Source organism: Ursus arctos, unplaced genomic scaffold, assembly GCF_023065955.2.
Source record: "Ursus arctos isolate Adak ecotype North America unplaced genomic scaffold, UrsArc2.0 scaffold_34, whole genome shotgun sequence".
Classification (NCBI taxonomy): Eukaryota; Metazoa; Chordata; class Mammalia; order Carnivora; family Ursidae; genus Ursus; species Ursus arctos.
In genome coordinates, this window is record NW_026623030.1 from 3,284,595 (window position 1) to 3,305,945 (window position 21,351).

At 57.2% G+C, this 21,351-nt stretch overlaps 1 protein-coding gene across 2 annotated transcripts in view; it reads left to right on the forward strand.

Moving 5' to 3' along the window:
* The window catches only part of HIC2 (HIC ZBTB transcriptional repressor 2), a 31,173-nt gene extending 10,394 nt beyond the window's left edge, over positions 1 to 20,779 (forward strand). The window contains exons 2-3 of one of the 2 annotated variants that reach the window (XM_026487885.4): positions 12,229 to 12,326; positions 14,085 to 20,779. In XM_026487885.4, the coding sequence (XP_026343670.1) occupies positions 12,301 to 12,326; positions 14,085 to 15,909 (1,851 nt within the window). In that variant the 5' untranslated portion in view covers positions 12,229 to 12,300 and the 3' untranslated portion in view covers positions 15,910 to 20,779. Of the gene's footprint in view, positions 1 to 11,794; positions 12,327 to 14,084 lie in introns of those variants that run through there. The other variant, XM_026487886.4, reaches the window with a different exon arrangement.
* The last annotated feature ends 572 nt before the right edge of the window (positions 20,780 to 21,351 follow it).

Here is a 21,351-nt window from a genome sequence, read left to right on the forward strand (position 1 = left end):
GTGCAGCTGTGGCTCTGGGCTAGTGGGACACAGCGTCCCCCACGTTGGGAGCCTGGCGGGGGGTAGGGGGGCATGGGCAGAGGGGAGGTGCACAGGGGGAAGCATCTGGGCAGCTAGTGCTGACATCGGGTCCCGGGAGAAACGCAGGGTTGGCTTCGCAGAGGAGGGGCACTCAGGCATGATGGTGGACCAGATTTTCTACGGAAGCACCCTGCAGGCCAGGCTGGAGTGTGGACTTTATCCAGGCATCGGGAATGCATTGAAAGCTTTAAGCAGGGGAGTGACTGGATGAGATTGGTGTTTGAGAAAGATAATTCAGGTTGATTGGACTCCGAATTAGAGGGGGCAGGGACTACAGAGGGGAGATGTACACTAGACTTTGGTATTTTCACTTAGAGTGGCGTTAACTGCCCTTCTTCCCTTCCAGTCCTTTGGAGAGTTCCTGGGATTTCCCTCCTGTTGGGTGAGGCACACCTGGCTTCCCAGGTATGGAGGCCCTGGCTTCTGTTGCTCTCTATTTATTAGGACAGAGTGGTACTTTCCGGGTGTCTCCAGTGGGACTGAACCCTCTGAAGCCCTTCTTGGCATCTTGCTGCCCTAGTCTTCCAGCCGTGTGGCCCTGCAGTGTTTGGGGGGTATTTGGGTCAAGCGATGTGAGGGGTGCTCATTTGAGTGTCACACGGCTTTAGTCTTTGGCACCGCCCTGCATCTAGAAGGTCTCATCCTGCCCTTCTTTCTTTTTGGCTCCTGCACAGAGCATGCCAGCTTCCTCAGTTGACTCGAAGATTGTGCTCTGGGTTATTTACAAACATGTTAACGAGTGTGTATATCACGTGTGCACACATACAGGTGTAGTGGGCGATGTACACTGTTGCTTCCCCCACTCATGTAAGAAATAGCCCCTGGACACCCACCTGTGCTGCTCCCCAGTTCATCCCTGTCCCTTCCCAGAAATCACAGCTGTCCTGGTTTGTGGGTTAACCATTCCCTAGCTTTTCTTTGTCGCTCCCCTGGGCTTGTCTGGATCCTTGAACAGCGGGGTGGCTGGGTTTGGCTGAGTTTGGCTGAGTTTGCTCTTTGTGCACTCAGAGCCAGGCACTAATCTCTATTCTGAGATTCACTGAAGTGCTTGGGTGTAGCTGTGGTTTCCGAGATCCTGTCCCCACTTGGAGTGGTCCAGGGTGGCACTGTCCTCCACTTCATCATCCAGCCTGCCAGTGGGGGTTCAGGTGTTTTCAGTGTTGCCTCCTTAAGTAGCCCCATTTTCACCCCACTGCCGGCTCTACTTCTCCAGGCGGATAAATGCCTGTTTAGTTTGGTTTCTGTCTCTAAAGCCGGTTTCGTAATGCTAAACAATCCTTCCAGTATCACTGAGACTCCATTTTAAAAGTAGAGTGACGCTGGGAGTGTGTTTTTCTCAAGTCTGAGTGGATCTCTGTCCGGTTCCCGTTCTGAGCTCTTGGCCTCTCTGTTAGACCCTTTAAGCTTCAAGATACCTGCTGGGCACGCGAGACCTCTTCTGTAAGGTGCCGCACCTAGAGGCTTTTTAGGCATGGGGCCACAGAGTGTGACTTTTTTTTAATAGAAGTTCCCTAATTTTATCCTTAGAAATGGCTTTTTAAAAACTAGTGGGTGCCCATGGTGTCTCTACTTGATTTTTTTTTTTTCCTTTTTTGGTCTTTGATCTTTGACTGTAGTCCTTGAATCATTTGTTTGAGAGTTGGGGGTTTGATCACACTGGAGCTAAGGGGGTTCTCCGTCCACTCAGCAGCTCCCTTTGACCCCTATTCCGGAGCGCCTCGTCTAGCTTCTCCTTGGCTTCCCTCCTTTGATGTGCCCAGCTGGCTGCTCTGGGACCTGCTCAGGCGTTGGTGGAATGTATCCTGTTTGTACCTCACCTGCCACTCTGAATTTCCTCTTCTCTCCTGGGCTTTCCTGATTTTGGAACTCCTCCTGTCTGTGGAAGTATCAGCTAGACACAAGGATGATTAAAAACTGTCATCAGGTTGTCGTTACTTTGGATGGCAGACACTGATTTTATGGTGGTTTCTAGGTTTTCTGTAGGTTCCTGGCTGGTCTGCAGAGTTCTCTCTTCTGAGTTGGACATTCCATCCTGGTTGTGGCCACTCTGTCGTGTCAGTGCTCTGCTTCGTGTCTTGTGATCATTATTATTGTTAGTTGGTGGTTCAGGGAGGTTATTTCCTGACTTGGGTCTACTTGCTGATCAGGATCAAGACTGGGCCCTGCTTCCCATCCTGAATGTTTCTGTGCCCTGTATTATACTCAGGTACATCGTACGTAGGCAACGTGTGCATTTGTGAGTGACAGCTCTGAGGGTTCATCACAGATGGACATACTTGTGTAACCAGTATCCAGAATGAGAAACACAACCCCAGAACCCCCTTGTGAGTCCTTTGAGTCACCCCCTGTCCTTCCTCACTCCTCCCTTGCCCTTGGACTCATGCTGCCTGCTTTCCAACTTAATGGAATCACACCACATAGTTTCTTTTGGGCCTGGCTGCTTTGGTCAACAGTATACTGGGGAGACTCATCTATGTGCATGTAAATGAAACTGTCTGACCTCGCCAGCAGTCAACTATTTTTAACCTATAAAAGGCACATTTGTATGGTCCTGTACAGATGGTCAGTTATGCTCGTGGCTGGCTAACAGCTCCTATACTTCAGCTACCCCTGTCCTGTAGGCGTTGGGCCCTGTGAGCAGAGCTGCCATGCACATGCTTGCCTGGGTTTTGGTGAGCAGGTGGGTAGATTTCTGTTGGTGTGCATTTCTGGACCTTGGAGTGCATTTTCTGGACCACAGGGTTCGCATGTTTTCATTTGTGGCCGCCTTTCTAAAATACTACTTTTCTCTTTCCTCCTTGGGAAATACTCTTATTTTTCGCCCAGCTAATTAAAGCCCCATCATGACTGTCTGGCATTCAAGTTTTGTTTTTCTCTAATTCCCCTTTAGGGTGCCATCTCTGTTATCCTTGTCAGGAGGGTCATGTCGTGTCACAGGGCAGGGCAGTGCTTCCTTAATGCCAGCTTGCCTTGAGAATTTTGACTAGCCTGTGGCAACCATGTGGGTGAAGGGTTGTCAACTGCCCTTTCTTGGGAAGGACTGCCCTGCATTGAGAGGTGGTTCTTCCTGCCCCTGCTTTTTTAAAAGATTTATTTAGGGGTGCCTGGGTGGCTCAGTCAGTTAAGCATCTGCTTTCAGCTCAGATCCTGATCCCGGGGTCCTGGCATCGGGCCCTGTGTGGGCTCCCTGCTCACCAGGGAGTCTGCTTCTCCCCGTCCGCCCCCCCGCCTCAAATAAGTTAAAAAAAATCTTAAAAAGATTTATTTATTTATGTTTGAGAGAGAGACAGCATGCGACAGGGAGAGGGAGAGGGAGAGAGAGAATTTTAAGCAGACTTTCTGCTGAGTGCGGAGCTGGATGTGGGGCCTTGATCTCACGACCCTGGGAGCACGACCTAGGCCGAAATCAAGAGTCGGACACTTAACCAACTGCACCACTCAGGCGCCCCTCTTCCTGTTTTTTGGTCTTGAAATATTTTTTTGTGTGACGTGATGGTAATAGAAAATGGTAGGGGATTGGGTTAGTTTTGTTTTGCTTTAATTCTCTTAGAGTCCTTCGTTGGCATAAGAAATTGTTAGCTACCAGGACTGATTTTGAAATTGTGGAGTTGGTGTTTCTTTCCAGGAGCCATGGGCGGGCCATTGCAGCTCTGTGACTCAGCTGTGACTCCTGTCTCTCCCTCTGGGACTTAGTTATCTCATCTGAAGGGCGTCCCTGGGGCAGGTGAGATGATTGTGATAGTCTCTTCCAGTGGAGCTGCCCAGGCTTTCCAGGTGCCCTATAAGATCCTCGCGGGTGGAATTTCCACCTATTTACCACTGTGCCGTGCTGCTCGCTCCCTTGAGGTCTCTGCCTGCCACCCAGGCCCAGCAGCCCCTGCGCTTGGCCACGTCCTGTCTCCGCAGAGGCCTGGTAACCAGGCTGCACCTCTGTCTCACATTCCAGGTCCACTGTTTGTTGTTGTTGTTTTTTATTTATTGTTGTTGTTTAAAAGATTTTATTTATATGAGAGAGAGTGCACATGCGTCATGAGTGGGGAGAGGGGCAGAGGGAGAAGCAGACTCCCTGCTGAATGGGGAGACCCACACGGGGCTTGATCCCAGGATCCTGAGATTGTGACCTGGGGCGAAGTTGGCTGCTCAGCTGACCGAGCCACCCAGGTGCTCCCCAGGTCCACCGTTTTTATTTTTATTTTTATTTTTATTTTATTTTTTTTAAAGATTTTATTTATTTATTCGACAGAGATAGAGACAGCCAGCGAGAGAGGGAACACAAGCAGGGGGAGTGGGAGAGGAAGAAGCAGGCTCATAGCAGAGGAGCCTGATGTGGGGCTCGATCCCATAACGCCGGGATCACGCCCTGAGCCGAAGTCAGAGGCTTAACCGCTGTGCCACCCAGGCGCCCCCACCGTTTTTATTAATCATTCTCTGGGTTGGTGTGTCTGGGAAATAATGTCTTCCCTTTGGGAGCTGTCTTCTTCCTCTCGACACCCAGTGGCTGAGCGTTTACTGCTTGGAGAGCATTGGGCTTTCTGGGAAGTAGAAAGCTTAGAACCCACCTTAGTGCTTCCCAGGCTTGAACGTGTGTGCGAGCCCTGTGAGGTTAAAGTGCCAGTTCTGGTTTTGAGGTCTGGAGTGCAGCCTGAGCAGCTGCATGTCTCGCAAGACCCTGGGTGCTGCTGCCGTAGCTGCAGGCTGCTGGTCCATGGGCCGTGCCCTGTGAGGAGCCAGACCCCTGGGAGCTGGAGCTCGGGGCACGAGAACCAGTGCCTTGGGGCCTCTCTGCCTCCCGACTGAAGTCGCTCCTGGATTTTCACTTGTTCCTTGCCTGATGGGGACGGCAGATGTCCCCTGCTCTTCTCTCCTGTCGGCTCATCCTCCCTATGGGTGCTTCCCTGCCTCCGGGCTCCTGCTCTGTTGCTGCTAGAGAGCCTCTCACCAATAGCTCAGGCCCTTCCCGAGGGAGTGCAATGCGGAGGACAGAGTCTGGAAGTGAGGATAGTTTTTGTAATAATAATCATAATCTTAAGCTGCTATTCCCCTTCTTTGAGCGGTGCTCACCTGCCTCTCCCCAGTGGCATTTATGGCTTCGCCTGGCCAGGTGCACTTGCCAGACCTCGCCCTCTGGTGGCACCTGCCCTGTGCCTTTCCTGGTGCCAAGTAGCCGATTGTGTCAGAGCCACGAAGGGACATCCAGTTGCAGGCCCCCAAGGCCATCTTGGCCTTGCTTCTGGTTGGTTCCAAAGCCGGGAGTGATGGGAGGGTTGTAGGCCTGGGGGAGGGAGAAGACCCCAGGCTGCCCTGGAGAAGCAAGGTTTGCAGGCCACGGGGCCTGTGCAGTGTGGAGCTTCCTGCCAGGGCTCCCCTCACACCAGCACTTTCTCATGGTGTTGAGTTACCCAGGAGCTGGCCCACTTCTCAGATGGGTGTGCACGGAGATGAAGGTGGTCAGGGCCCCAGCCCATCATGGGCAGCATGTGGTCTTAAGTGGGACCTGAAGGGATTTCAGGCCCTCGAAGTCCAGCTGGGGTGGTGCCACTTCCCTTGCTGTTCAGGGTGTGCCGGTGGGTGGGCAACAGGCCTGGCCTGAGGGGCAGAGAAGGATGCCAGCACTGGGTCCGTGATGATCACATCACCAGTGCACTGAGTGGAACCCAAATGTCTTTTTTTTTTTTTTTTTAAGATTTTATTTATTTATTTGACAGAGAGACAGCCAGCGAGAGAGGGAACACAAGCAGGGGGAGTGGGAGAGGAAGAAGCAGGCTCACAGCAGAGGAGCCTGATGTGGGGCTCGATCCCATAACACCGGGATCACGCCCTGAGCCGAAGGCAGACGCTCAACCTCTGTGCCACCCAGGCGCCCCAGGAACCCAAATGTCTATTTCGTAGAAGCTGCGTTGGAGGGAGGGCTGGGCTCCTGGCATTCACAGAGCCTGTTGCTTTCCAGGAGGATGGTCTGGGAGAAGAGCCAGGAGCTGCTGGCCGGCATCCAGGTCTGGGCTGTATTACACGGCTGGGCTTGCCCAGAGCACTGAGTCTCACCCACCCCCAGCCCATGCCTGGAGGGACAGGCCAGAGAGGTCATGGAGGCCAGGGGTGTTCTCAGAAGAGCAGCAGGCACAGCCAGGGCACCCAGAGCAGGCTGCATGCTGGGGTTGGGGGAACACTTTGTCACTTGTAGCTAGGAGCTTTTTACTGGCCTCGGGTGATGAGGGAGCTGGGCTGACCTTAAACACTGAGGTCAGGAGAACGCAGCCCAGCGGAGGCCCTACTGTAATAGGTGGCTGGTGGTGGGCAGGGGGAGATGAGGGTGGAGCTGGAGACCAAGACCCTCCTTCTGACGCATGGAGGGCTGTGCTCCTGTAAGCGGCATCTCTGCCCATGCCCAGCGATGGGAGGTGCGTGGTACCTGTCCGAGGGGTAGGGAGAGTCTGACGTTAGTTCTGGATCAGGCTCTGAGTTCTCATTCTGCCACCTACTTGCTCTTGTGACCTTGTGCAAGTTCCTTAAACCCCCAGAACCTTGTTGTCTTATCTGTCTCTGGAGGCGAAGATAACACTTCAGTCTTCCCCAGGGGCAGACTGAGGTAGGGTGAGGTGCTGCCTGGGTGGGCGGGTGAAGGGGAGAGAGGCTCCCAGTGAAGGGGATGGTAAAGACTTCATGGAGGAATACAGGGAAGAGAGATGTAGAGGGGGCGCCTGTTTGGCTTAGTTGAGTGTCGGATTCTTGATTTCAGCTCAGGTCGTGATCTCAGGGTGGTGAGATCGAGCCCTGTCCTGGTCTCCGTGCTCAGCAGGGAGTCTGTTTGAGAGTCTCTCTCTCTCCCTCTGCCCCTCTCCCCACTCCCTCTCTTCCTCTCTAAAAAAAAAGAAGAAGAGAGAAAGAAGAGGGATATGGAAAGGGCTCCAGGCCATCGGGAAAGGAGAAAGCAGTCCTGGGCTTCTGGCCAGGCAGGACTGGTTGGTGGCTTGGGGGCTGGGCCTTGGGCTCTTCTGGGTCCCGCTTGTACCTTCAGATTGTCTCCACCACGCCCTCAAGCTGTTCTCTTGCAGCCTGGGTGGGGCCAGGCCTTCAGGGAAGAGGCACCTGTTAGGGCCATGTACCAGGTACTGGTCAGCTGTGACTAAGGCCGATGCTGACCTCAGAATCAGGCTTGGGGACATGTTTAGGACCCTGTCTGACACAGATGAGCTAAAGCGCTGTGGGTGTGGAAGCTGCCTTGGGGCTGGCTGTACCTCGCTCAGCACAGCCCGTGTGCTTGGCATGCTTTGTGTCTCCCACCTGGCAGTGGAGCTCTGGGTGGGCAATGGGTGGCTGGAAGATTCCTGTGTTACTGTTATTTCTGGCTTGGTGTTCCTTCCCAAGAGGTCGTTAAGGAGAAAAGACAGTCTCCTGTTGGGTGCTTTGGAGTGGCCTGGATGGAGTTCCTCCTGTCTCCCCGGCATAGCTCCAAGACTCCTATGGGAAGTCCCACTCAAGAAAGGGAATACCACCAGAGAGGGAGATGGGGGCCAAAATTTCTAGGAGATATGGGCAAGGAGGCTGGCCCAGGGAGGGGAGGTAGGTTGGGCCCCCTCTCCCTGCCCTTCACCTTTCTCTCTCGGGCCCACCCTTCTGGTTGGGAGAGAGGTAGAGGGGTTTTGTGAAATTGGGAGGCCTTTCAGTCAAGGTGCCCACAGTTGCCTCTGGAGTGGTAGGGGGAGATGCTTGTTCCTGCCTGAGGGAGGTTAGGCATTGGGTAGAAGGGACAGCATTTTTCTGGAGCATACTGCTCGTGAGGGTCGGGAGTGCCAGCTGTGAAACCACAACTTCACACCCTGGGTTTGGCTCCTCCCCATGGGGTTGGAGGTGCTGGTGGGATGTACTCTTCTGTCTCCAGGAGGCATGCAGGGCCTGCTGCCAGGCCCCAGGGAGGTGAGGCTGCCAGTCTGGTCTCCAGAGGGCACCACTGGAGGTTGAATGACCAGACCAGTTAGTTTTTTTTTAAGTAATCTCTACACCCAATATGGGTCTTGAACTGACGACCCTGAGATCAAGAGTCACCCGCTTTTCCGACTGACCCAGCCAGGCATCCTGGACCAGAGCAGTTCTGAATGCCCAGGCCTCCTAGAGCCCAGGCTCTGGACACAATGTGCGTCCAGGCTAAGTTGGGGCAGTTCCCATCAGATAGATGGTTGGAATTGTTCTCCTGGGCTCTCTGCTTAAGCAAAGACCACTTTTATTTTATGTTGTTTTATTTTTTTTTTTAAGATTCTATTTATTTTTGGGGTGGGTGGGAGGAGAGAGTGTGCACACAAGCGAGCTGAGAGAGGGGCAGAGGAGGAGAGGGAGAGGGTGAGAGAATCTCAACCAGACTTCATGCCGAACATGGAGCCTGATGTGGGGCTTGATCTATGACCCTGAGATCATGACCTGAGCCAAAATCAAGAGTCAGTTGCCCAACCGACTGAGCCACCCAGGCTCCCAAAAGATCCCTTTTGTTTTAAAACCTCCTCTGATGGCCTTTGAAAGGCTGAGCCAGAGCATGTCGTGCTTTTTGTGGGGTGCTAGGAGAAGAGGCCTGGAGGTTGGCCCCTTTCTAGCCTCCCTGTGAGCACTTGAGGCCATGTAGACTGCCTGGGATTATGGGCAAGTGGGGCTTCTAATGGGGTGCTGTTGCATGGGGCAGGAGGCCATAGGGCTGTGCCTCTGCCGTTCTCATTGGCCTTCTGGCTGCTGTGTGTTTGGGGGGCAGGGTGGGGGAGTCTTAGGAGTATCCTTGGCCTTGGCTTTGAGTACCTACTGAAGCCCCACAAGGGCTGCTGAACCAGGATGGAACCAGGAGGGGGCCACACGGATTTGTTCGTGCTAGGACCAGTCTGCCCTCATGAGCTGCTTCCTGTGTGCCCAGGTTGAGTGAGTGTTAGCTGGTGCTGAGAAGGGCATGTCCTGTGGAAACCTCTATTCTTTCTCTATTTGTTGGAATTTTTGTTTCCAGTGTGAGGTAAAATTTACATGCAACATAGTACCCAGATTTCAGGCAACCCCTTACATTTTGACCAGTGAGTCTTGACTCCTGGAGTTTGACTCCTACTAAGATACAGAGCCATGCTCAGCCCAGAAAGTTCCTCATGCTCCTTCCCAGACAGTGCTCACCTCACCCTCCACAGGGTTTTCTGATTTTGTTTCTACCATGGACTAGTTCTGCCTTTTCTAGAACTTAATTTAAATGAATTGTGTGTCTGTACTCTTTTGTGTAAGGTTTTCTTCACTTGACATGATTTTGAAATTTATCCACGTTCGTGCATCAGTTCTTTTAAGGATTTTAAAAGTAATACATGATTATTTTAAATTCTGAATATTATAGAAATGAATATACAGAATTTATAGTTTTCCTGTGCTTCTACCCCCCACCCTGAGAGATAACATCTTTTATTGATTGGGCGTTTTGTGCCCCCAAGATGTTTCTTTCCACGGGGTGGCATTGCCAGGGTGGCATTGCCTGGTCGGTCGGGCCTTTCATGCCTGTAGCTGAGGAGGGTAGACAGGAAGGAGCAGCAGACAGGTGCAGGAAGCTCGGCCAGCTCCCTCGCTCAGGGGGGCGGGCCTTCCCTTTGCTGGGTGTGTGTTTTAAAAGTTTGGGGTGTCTGGGCCCTGGGCCTGCCCTCAATCTCAGTGTGTGGGTGGGGGCCACTTCTGGCTTTTCTGTGGCAGGGACTTGGAGGGGGGACAAAAGGACATGCAAATTCTGCAGAGACCTATGTAGTTCTCTGTGTAACAGCCCAGCTGGGTAGGTGGGGGTGGACCATTTTGTAAACAAGGACCTGGGAAGGGAATCCAGGTGTTACAGCCAGGTCTCTATGTTCATTCTCCCCCAGCTTCTGTGTTCACAAGAAGCCAGAGCTTCCCTTCCCCAGGGACTGTGTTCCTGCTGCCCTTGCTCAGGGTCAGCCTAGCCAGGGTTTCACCCACCCCCTGCCCAAGATGGACTAGGTCTCGGCCTCAGAGGACTACCTAATTATCCCACTGCCCCAGATCCTGGGCTTCTTGGAGCCAGTGCTCCGGCAGGCAACGGTTCTGAGCTGGGCGTGGATCCTTGGGGCTGATAGGCACGCTGCCTGGGCCTGCTGCCAGGGGGGCTGCTGGGTGCCAGGAGCTAGTGCCAGGCGGTATCCTCATCCCAGCCTGTGGGCTCCTGCCAGGGCTGGGCACCAAGCCCCTGTACCCAGTGGGGCACTGTGCTGCCAGCTTACTGGGCCGGCCCCCACAGTCATGTTTCTAGTCACCCGGGGCTGTGGCCTCTCCAGCATAGGCGCCTGCCGCTCCTACACCCGGTGTTGAGTTGTAGGGCAGAGGACTCTGCTGTTACTGTTCTGCTGGGAAGAGAAGAGCAATGCTTTGCGGTGGTCCTGGCCCCGCAGCAGTGGGGCGCCCCCTCCCCTGGGGTGAGGTTAACATTGTCTCTTACAGATACGGTGGTGTCCCACGCTTGGCCCCACCTGGGGTGAGGCAGGTAGGGTGGCATTGTGCCAGCTGTGACTCCCAGCAGGCCGCTTGGCTGTGGCCCCACCCAGTGGAGGGCACCATGAAGGCTACTCAGTGCTGCCCTATGGGTGCCCTGTGGGGAAGTTGGGCCGGAGAAGTCATGTCTAACCCAATCTGGGAGACCTTGGTCAGTCACTCTGCCTTCCCGTGGCTGGCAGGGCTGGAGCGATGGGAACCTGTGGGAGCCCCCGAGTTCTGTTCCACTGCCCTCCTTCACGTGTTCAGTAGTTGTTGGCCTGATTTCTGACAAGGGCAGGGAATCCCTGGTTGTTGCAGGGTCTGGTGCATGCTAAGTCGGGGACCACTGTGTGGACGCTGTGCCCCGGCAGGGCTTGGGTTGCCCTGAAATCTGGTGGAGATCAGGCAGGGTGGCACAGGGCTGTGTGGTGGGCATCTGGTCAGCTCGAAAACATCACTTGGCTCCCTGTGCATTTTTCAGGGCTGCTCTTGCAATGCTGAGGTGGTCTCTGCCCCCCTTCCTGAGCGCCACTCTGTCCTGCTGGCCACCTCTGGTGTGGCCTGGCAGGAGAGCCTGAACTCTCTACACAGCTAAGGGGTCCAGGCCTTCCTTAAGTGCAGATGTAGACGCTCTCAGGCCTCTGGACCAACAAAGCTGGTTCTGCTGCCATCTGGGCCATGGGTGGGATCCTGGACCAGCCGTTCCCCCTCCCCACTACCCCCCCCCCCCCCGGGCCACCCCATGAGAGGAGAACTGTGCTAGGGGCCAGAGAGACAGCTGGCAGGCTGGAGCTGAGGCCTCCCAGCCACCCCGCACCCCGGGTCTGGTCACATTCCTGAGGGACCTGCTGAGCCTCCCTGGCCCTGGGGGTGGGGGAAGGGCAGGCAGGGATGGGCTCCAGGCTGCTGCAGGCCTCCGCTCCCACCCTTGGCTCCATTCCAAGGGAGTCGAGGCTTGCCGAGTGGGGTGCAAAAAGCCAGAACCTCAGGATCCCCCTCCCTGGGGACCTGCATCACTGTGCGGGGGGGGGGGGGGCGTGGGCGGAGGAGACCCTTCGCATCTGGCAGCAGCTGCCAGCCTCTTTGGCGGGCTGGTATTGAAAGGCCAGGCCTCCAGAAACTCCTGCAAGGGGAGGCCATGTGGTCAGACTGGGCTGGGCAGGAGGGGGCTGGGCCCTCTGGGCAGGGAGGGGGTGGCTGGAGCAGATCAGGAAGGGAAGGAGGCAGGAGAGCCAGAAGCGGTTGAGACTGGTTCTTATAAATAGCCCATTGCACTAGTGCCTCCAATTTTGACCTTTTGTTATGTAAATGTGGCCAGCCTGAGAAGGGCCTTGCCCAGGCCTCCTGCCACCGTGCCTGCCTGCCAGGAATTATGTGCCTGCCACCAGCTCCCTCACAGGCCTAGGTGGCCCTTCGAGTACCCTAAATCTTCTGGGTGGGAGGATCCACAGACCTGTGACCTTCCCTGCAACTGGGCCTGACTGCTGCTCGGCACTGTGGCTGCTGTCCCCTGCCTGGCTGCCCGTGGCGTCCCAGCCAGAGAGACCCCAGACCTTCCTGGGAGTGAGGGCTCCAGGACCACCAGGTGCCTTCCCCTTCACTGTCCCTCCTTCCCTCCCTTGCTGATTTCTATCTGGGTGACCCTGTCCATCTTCTCCTCCCCAGGTGACCAGGCATTGATGCACCCCCAGGGAGGCCACGCGCTCAAGGAGGCCACCCCCGCTGGCTGCTGCTCACATGGTTTCTGGGCCCCTGGCACTCCGGTAGGCTGGGGATGGGGAGCTGGCAGGATGGAGGGAGGGGGAAGCATGGGGGAGGGCTATCTGGGCTGCCCACACAGCCCTGCAGTTCTCAGCCTGGTCCTTTGTGTGCACACAGTGTTGGGTAGCATGGAGGGGAGGCTGGGGCCCACTGCCCTCAGCCTGCAGAGGAGGGGCTGCTGTGGCTCACAGGCTCTTGGAGAACGGAACCTCCTGTCCTTGGCCTGTACTCTTGCCAGCCTGGGAGCACCAGGTATCCCGGTTGCTGCATTTCCCTGGGGCTGGGTGTCCCAGGCGGTGTGGAAACCGTGCCTTGGGCTCTTTGTCCCTGCCTGGCTGGGTGAGGGGCAGGGAGTGGTAGAGGGTAGGTTCCCTTGGGATCCAGGCTCTCACCTCGGAGCCCCAGCTGAGCAGCCTTGTAAGGCTGTGCTGGCTGAATGGGTGCTTGCTGCCTCCTATCAGGCTGTGAGTGCTAGCTTGTGGCTATGTCTACCCATGTGTGTTCACAGTGACTTCCAGGCTGCCTCTAGGGTGTGTGTGGTTATTAGGGTTTTCTCTGTCTTTGCAAGTGAGGGCAGGCGTGGGGCAGTGGGGTGCGGGAAGTGTTTGTGTTACAGGAAGGCGGCATGAGCGTGACGCCTCCAGACTCTGCCCCGAGGGAGGCAGGACTAGGCTGGGTACCCTGGTAGAGGCAGAGGGGTCGCAGGTGGGGCAAGGCTCAGAGCAGTCACTTTCAGAGATTGAGCCCTGAGCCGAAGGACGTGAAAGCACCCACGTCAGCTGCATGACACAGAGTTGCCTGTGGGAGGGCGTGTGTTCCCTGAGGGGCCAGAGGGAGCAGGGAGCCACACCTTGTGCCTCAGGTCCTGCTGCTCATTTGGGGGGGTGCCTGGTGAGAGCACCCCGCTCTCAGAGACCCATGTGTGTGCTGTTACAAAGCCCACCTGCACAGTTCCGTGGAGGTCAGAGGCCTCTGTCTGTTTATTAATGACATCACTTAGTGTCTGTGTCGGTCTGGCAAGGCCTTTCCCGGGGCCCCGGTGGTGCCAGGGGCTTGGCCAGGCCCGCTTTTCTGCTGAACACCTAGAGACGCAGGCTGGGGTGCTCAGGGCCCTCCCAGGGGGATGGGAGCAGGCACTGGTAAGGGACTGTGGCTGGACTGCAGTGTCTTCAGGCAGGACTGTGACGTTGGCAAATTCGAAAGCTTGGGAAGCCACTGGGGTTTGAGAGTCACCCTGGGCAGAGCAGAGGTCACAGGTGGAGGCTGCATATTTGATTTAGCCCACGTAGTATTTAAAGAAAAAGAACCTTTGTTTGGCATTGGGAGATTTAACCCAAAAATCTCAATTTGTAGCTTGTCCTAAAAGCTGGGAAGTTGCGTGCCCATGGGGAAGTGAGCCCACTTGGGAGCTTCTGCTCACCTCAGTCCCTGCTGCTTCCCAGCACCTCACGTTCCCCTGCTAGTTGTTTTTGAGTCCCCTGTGGGCTTGTGGCCGACTTAGTGTGGAGACGTGCCCTGGGCTGTGGAGCCAAGTCACATCCCATTTTCTCTGTGTGACGATTGTCCTCTGCTTCGGTGCAGATGGGACCGGAGCCACTGTCCCTGTTTGGGCAGCATGGGCCCCCATGGGTAGTGTGAGTTCCTTCCGGGGTACCATGCCCGATGAGGCCCCCTGAGACCCACCACAGTCCCACGCTGTCCCGGAGCCCTTTCCTGAAGCTCCCAGGTGGCTAATGCCGTGCGCCTGTTCTTGCCCGCAGGTGGTACGCGTGGGCGGGGCGTGGGGACATGGGGCCCGACATGGAGCTGCCCAGCCACTCCAAGCAGCTCCTGCTGCAGCTGAACCAGCAGAGGACGAAGGGCTTCCTGTGTGATGTCATCATCATGGTGGAGAACTCCATCTTCCGTGCCCACAAGAACGTCCTGGCTGCCAGCAGCATCTACTTCAAGTCCCTGGTCCTGCACGACAACCTCATCAGCCTGGACACGGACATGGTCAGCTCCACGGTGTTCCAGCAGATCCTGGACTTCATCTACACGGGCAAGCTGCTGCCTAGCGACCAGCCGGCCGAGCCCAACTTCAGCACTCTCCTCACTGCCGCCAGCTACCTCCAGCTGCCCGAGTTGGCAGCGCTCTGCCGCCGTAAACTCAAGCGAGCCGGCAAGCCCTTCGGCTCCGGTCGGGTGGGCGCCACTGGCATGGGGAGGCCGCCCCGCAGCCAGCGGCTGTCCACAGCCTCCGTCATCCAGGCGCGGTATCCGGGGCTCGTGGACGGACGCAAGGGGGCCCACACCCCCCAGGAGCTCCCCCAGGCCAAAGGCTCGGATGACGAGCTCTTCCTCGGAGGCTCCAGCCAGGAGGGTGTGCATGGCCTGGGCCGGGCCGTCTGTCCAGCCAGCGGGGAGGCCGGCCTGGGAAGCTGCAGCACCAATGGGAGCAGCGGGGGCTGCGAGCAGGAGCTGGGCCTGGACCTGTCCAAGAAGAGCCCTCCCCTGCCCCCTGCCACCCCCGGGCCCCCCCTGACCCCTGATGACCCGGCCCAGCTGAGTGACAGTCAGCACGGCTCGCCCCTCTCAGCCTCCGCCCCTCCTGTTGCCAATAGTGCCTCTTATGCTGAGCTGGGGGGCACCCCCAATGAGCCCATGGATCTGGAGGGGGCCGAGGACAACCACCTGAGCCTGCTGGAGGGGCCCGGGGGGCAGCCCCGGAAGAGCCTGCGGCACTCAGCCCGCAAGAAGGAGTGGAGCAAGAAGGAGCCCAGGGTGGGGTCCCCCTTTGAGCGGAGGGAAGCAGGGCCCAAGGGCCCCTGCCCAGGGGAAGAGGGCGAGGGGCTAGGGGACAGGGTTCCCAATGGCATCCTGGCCGGCAGCATTGGGGGGGGTGGCCCCAGCGGGCCCTACGCGGAGCCCCCATACCCCTGCAAGGAGGAGGAGGAGAATGGCAAGGACGGGAGCGAGGACAGTGGGCAGAGTGGGAGCGAGGGGGGCGGCGGCCCCGCCGGCACACACTACGTGTACCGGCAGGAGGGCTACGAGACCGTGTCCTACGGGGACAACCTGTACGTGTGCATCCCCTGCGCCAAAGGCTTCCCCAGCTCGGAGCAGCTCAACGCCCACGTGGAGACGCACACGGAGGAGGAGCTGTTCATCAAGGAGGAGGGGGCCTATGAGACGGGCAGCGGGGGTGCTGAGGAGGAGGCCGAGGACCTTTCGGCTCCTAGCGCGGCCTACGCAGCCGAGCCCCGGCCCTTCAAGTGCTCGGTCTGTGAGAAGACCTACAAGGACCCGGCCACGCTGCGGCAGCACGAGAAGACGCACTGGCTGACCCGGCCCTTCCCTTGCAACATCTGTGGCAAAATGTTCACGCAGCGCGGCACCATGACGCGCCACATGCGCAGCCACCTGGGCCTCAAGCCCTTCGCCTGCGACGAGTGCGGCATGCGTTTCACCCGCCAGTACCGCCTCACCGAGCACATGCGCGTGCACTCGGGCGAGAAGCCCTACGAGTGCCAGCTGTGCGGGGGCAAGTTCACCCAGCAGCGCAACCTCATCAGCCACCTGCGCATGCACACCTCCCCCTCCTAGAAGCCAAAGACCCTTCTCCCCGGCCTGAGGGTGCCCTCTGCAGACTCGCCCTCGGGAGCCAACGGAAGGAAGGAAGGAAGAAGCGTGGAGGCCGGGCGGGAGGGGCCGGGACCCCGAGGTCCCCGTGGGGGTGGCTCCTGGTGGCACCTGCAGCCAGTCCCCCCACACCCAGAGCTTTAATGGACAGTCTGTACCAAGGGAAGCGAGAGGAGGGAAGCCGATGGGCCCGAGCTCCGAGTGCGCATTGCTGGTGTGCAGTCTACCTCCCGATTCCGCCCCGGCACCCGGCTCCCTGAGAGGGCCACTGCAGGGCCTGTGGGAGTGGGTTACGGGGGTCTCGCTGGGATCTGGCCCCTTTCCCGCAGGCCGGGTCGGAGCAGGGGGCAGTGGGGGCCTCCCCCGCTGGGGAGGAGCAAGGCTGCCCCGTGGCCAGGGGCACTGTCTGTGTGCGTGCACGAGTGCTTGTCTGTGTGCGGGCCACCCCGGCTCTCTGGGGAGCGGTGCTGGCGGGGAGGGGACGAGCCCTCCTTCCTCGAGCCAGGGGTCACCGCTCACTGGCGCTGGGACAGTCAGGGGGCCCCCACCGCCTACCTCTCCACAGCTAAAGAGGCCTCTGGGCCTGTGTTGCTGTTATTCCTACTGATCTGTTCCTTTTTTCTTTTCGAATTTTGTTTTTTAAACCAAAACCAACAAGAGTTTATTTTCCTCCCGGCCCCTCGGGGCTGAGCCTGGGTCTACAGACTGAATGTACAGGGGCAGCTGCCCCTCCCGCCCCCGCCCCAGCTGCGGGCTGAGGGGCGCCCACCCCTCCAGGCCCCAGAAGCCCTTCTTGGCCAAAGGCTTCCCTGGGCCCCGAGCCCCGCCTCGGCTGCCTCAGGAGAGAGAGTGATTTTCCTATAGTTTCTGAGGAATATTCTTTGTTTAGAGGTACTTCTTTTTTATTAAGAGAAAAACCAGTGTAACGTTTATGTGAATGTTTGAACTGGAAGGTCTGGGATTTGTGGGGGGAGGGGGGAGGCTGGACTCGAAGCCAGAGCCGTCGGTACTCTTCTTTTTCATTTTGTGTGTGTGTGTGTGTGTGTGTGTGTGTATGTAGTGTGCGTGGCGCGTGTGGACAGATAGCGAGCTTTCCTTCCTTCCGTCCTGATCAAGGTGGGGAGACTTCTGACCGTTTGCTACCTCTTTAATCCACAAGAACGGTATGTTGGGGGCTGGCAGCTGACGCCGGACACTTGGTTTCCTCCTGTTAGCGCGCACAGGAAGACGTGCGTTTGAGTGAGCCGGGCTCTGCCTGGCCCAGGGGACCCTCCCCCCCCCCCCCCCCCCCAGCGCTCTCAGGGAGAGGCTCCGCGGCAGGCAGGGAGAGTGCCTGTGCGCTCGCTGTGTCCGCCCTGCGGGGGTTCGAGGGTGTTGCTGAGCATCAGGGAGCCCGCGTGCGCCTCTGATCTGGGCCTGGCTGGGGGTTGGTGAGTGCTCCAGCCCCACGGGAGAGCGGGGCGTGGAGCCTCAGTGCCGGAGCCAGCTCCTGCAGCTCCCAGCCAGGGCCAGGATGAGGTGGAAGTGAGCCCCCCCCAATCCTGTCCCTTGGGCCTGCAAGAGCCGGAGCTTGGGAGAACAGCAGCCCCTGCCAGGCCAGTGCAGAGGCGTGGGGGAGGCACTGACCAAAGTGACGTATACCCCCCCAGGGGGGGGCAGGGGGGGCCCTGCCCTGCTCTGGCACCTTCTCGGGGCAGTCCTGGCCGCTCTGGCGAGAGGCTGGCTGGTACTGGTCGGCTCGGCCCAGTCTGGAGTCCCACCCCTCGCCCCTCACCGCGGGGTTTCTCTACCAGCCTTAGGACCCTTCCATGGGCCAGGGGTCAGGCTCACGAGGCCAGACCAATGTCGCCGTGGTTGGCCCCGCTGTCCTTGGCTGGCTGGAGCCACAGGGCTGGGCCAGCGGCTTTATCTTCATTTTGCTTCATGCTTTGCTTTTTTTTTTTTTCTTTAAGTTCAGACCAAAAAATTCCAGAGTCATCCTCTACCCTCACCCCTCCAGAGACCCTCCAGCTGAAAACAGCCTGAGTTCAGGGACCCGAATGGTGAAGGGCGTGTTTTGCAAGTGAGGGCTCCTGGCTGAGCCCATCTCCAGGCGCCCTGAGCCTCAGGTTGGGTCTTATTCCCTCTGGGTGGGAAAGGAACACTGGACCCAGGGTCTGGTGTGCCCGCACGTCAGGTAAGGGGGAAGCGTCTTCTCCAGGCCTCTCTGCCCTCCCGACCCCACCCCACTCCGTCAGCACTTAAGCCACGTGACACAAAGTCTGTACCGCACGGGATTTGTACGCACGCGCAGCCTGTGTGTGGCCTCTCGGGCCGTGGGCGGCTGCATCCGTGAGGTGACCCGTGAGAGTAGGTGATTCATTTGCAGAGTTTCAGGGACTGGGCTCAAAGGCCCCTCACTCAACGACGTTCGTGCGACATAGTATTGTACCCACCTGAGTATTGTATGGAGCCTTTTCTGTATTTTAACAAGAAAGCAAAACACTAGTTTCCTATTTAAGATTTTAAGGGTTTGTGGGGAGGGGTGGGACTAATTAACACAACAGTTGGTTTTGTTTTCTTTTTTCCTTTGATTTCATGTGGAGTGTGTGCTTGCGAGTGTGTGCTTGGAAATGTGTTAAGAGCCTCACAAGGAAATTGGGCCGTTGGAGGCCAAGGGCGGCTTACAGTTCTCTGCTTTAGTCACTTAATTCCTGAATGTTTCGGAGAAACAGGAAACAGAAAATAGCAGATGTCATGTAGGAAAGAGAGGATAAACAAACAAACAAAAAAAAAACAAAAAAAAAGGAAAAAAAAAAAGCTCATACCCAAATTCACAAAACCTATTTTTTAAACCAAAGCACATTTTGAATGAGTATGGAACCTCAATGGGCTCAGAAAAAAAGATACTAATATATTTATCTCATTGTTTACATAAACTTTTACAGTTTCAGACCTCAGCAGCTGTAAGGCCAGTCCCAGTGAATCCCCCGCCTTCCGCTGGAGGCCCTTCTGAGTCGGCTCACAGGCAGAGGGGCAGCCGTGGGGCCGGGGCAGGCATGGAGTTTCCCCAGATTCACCTGAGCCCTCCTCCCCAGCCCCGGGCCTCTCAAAGCCCAGCTGGCACCAAAGAGCTTGGGCCTGTGCTGACCGGCCCCCAGGCCTCCTGGCAGGACCGTGGAGGTCCTGGCCAGCTGGCACAGCAGGGGATGGCCGTCAGCTCTGGCCACAGGACCCAAGTCTGGGCTAGGGCCCTGGGATGGAGGGCCCCCATCTCCCCCACTCTGCCCGCGACCCTCAGGGTGGGTTGATGTGAGGGTCCCTCTCAAGCCAAAAAGCCCTGGGACCTTTGCACAGCTCCGTTGACTCCAGTGGGTCCCCACCCCCAGGGGACACCCCCATCCCCGGCAGTGGGGGGTCGGGGCTTACTGGGCTGGTCCTTACTAACACAGACGGTGCAAACACTCTGAACAGTGTTGTTTTTGTATCAATATGTTTGTGCAGTGATGAATGTATTTATTTCTCAGACTTGGGGCGAGTGAGCGGCCGGCTCCGCCACCGCTCGCTCCCGCCAGACCGAGCCACCGCAAGGGCTCCTCCAGGATTGCAAAAAAGGTAAAAAAGAAAAGACGAACCTTTAAGCAAATAAGAATCTCAGAGACTCGCAGCATAGCCATACACCTCAGCCTGTGAAATGAACAATCTGGACCCGGACGGACTTTTGGAACCTCACGCAGCCGTGTGTGTGTATTTCCCGTTCGTCACCACTCGGGGGCGCTGGGCTGTCCCGCTGTGCCCCCGCCCCAACCCCGTCAGTATTCACTGGACTGGGCCGCATGCAGGAGTGCGATCTGGGCTGGGCTGGCTGGGCAGGCAGACCCTACCGCCCTCCCCACAGCCGTCCTGGGTGGGGGAGGCCTGGGCAGCCAGGAGAGCAGGGCTCAGGGAAGAGGTGGCTGCGTCCGTCCGCCCCCTAGGCTTGGGGGACGAAAGCAGAGGCACCAGGCCTCCAAAGAACAGACAAGGGATCTCAGCCCTGCCGTGCCCCTCAAAGGGACCAGGGCCCTTGCTCTTCCCCAGAGTCACATTGGGGCATATGTTGCTGAACCTGTGAATCCGATGTCTGGAGTAATGGGATGGAGAGGGACCTAACCAGAGCCTCGGTGTGACATTCCAGATCAGGGGGTGGAGTGTGCTGTGGGAATTGAGGCTGCCCAGGACCCCCTTCCTAGGACCCCCCCCCCAACTTCAGTCACCACTTTAATTTTTCTACCGGGAACCCCTCCCCTACCTCACCTTGCTATTTATTGCTGTAATTTATTGACCTCAAAAATGCTGCATAACAGACCTCACTTGGGGCAGGGAGGATCCCCAGGGCTCCCCCCCTCCACTTGGCGGGGCCCCGTGGGGCCAGGTGCTGAGGGGAGCCTCTCTGTATCCCACCCATCACTTGTTTTCCCCCTCCCCCCCTTGGGGGACCCTAGGTTGGGCACCTGCCCATTCGCAAATACCTCGAGGGGGAGGGGGAGGGGGAGGGATGGGGTTATAGCTGTTTGTTTAATCATAACTGGAAGAGGGATCACGTCCTACTCTATTCCCTTCCCAGAAGAGGGAGGGACACCGTGATCGCACTCCTGCACTGGCCACCGCCGCTGTCAGTCATCACATTGAGCTCACTTCCTTTGAGAGTTTGGATAAATTCAGGTCAGAGCTGCAGGTACGCAGCCCTCAAGTGTCATAGAAAAGCAATTCACCGACGACTGATCTCTCCATTCAGAAGCGTGCAGTCTTAATGTACAGTGATGAGAAACTGTTATTTTATGATCTTTTCATTAAAAGCTTGATTGAAAACTTTCATGTGGGGCTTTTATATTCTGTGGTTGTTCTCGCTTGCTAAATGACACACTGCTTTCCTTTCTGTGTCCAGCACTTCCAAGACCTAGGAGGGTGGGAGCTGGGATGGGCATTTACCCACTGCCGTTCTGGGGGTGGGCTTCAGATGGGGCTGGGACCTCACTTGGCCACATGTGTGCATCCCAGGCTTGGGCACTGATCCAGGGACCCAGCACCCTAGAGTCAGCATCCTCTTGGGCGGTGTTGGCCTGGGTTAGCTAAGACAGTTTAGGGAGCAGTGGATATGTCGATGGGAGCAGGGATCTGGTGGACTGAATGAGGGGAGGTCTGGCCTGTGCCCACGACTGCCTGTTGGAGCAGCAGAGTCAGGCTGGAGCAGGGCAAGGGCTCTCTCCTGCCCACTGCTCCTGCTTCCTGCTTGGGGGAGGAAGGAAAGGATAATCTTAGTCTCCAGGGGCAGGGACAATAATTCCAGTTTCCTTTGGGACTGTCCTATCTACCAGAGTGGGAATCCCGGGATGAGTGAAGATCACGGGGAGGAGCAAGGATGGGGCCAGAAGGGTGGTCAGCCAG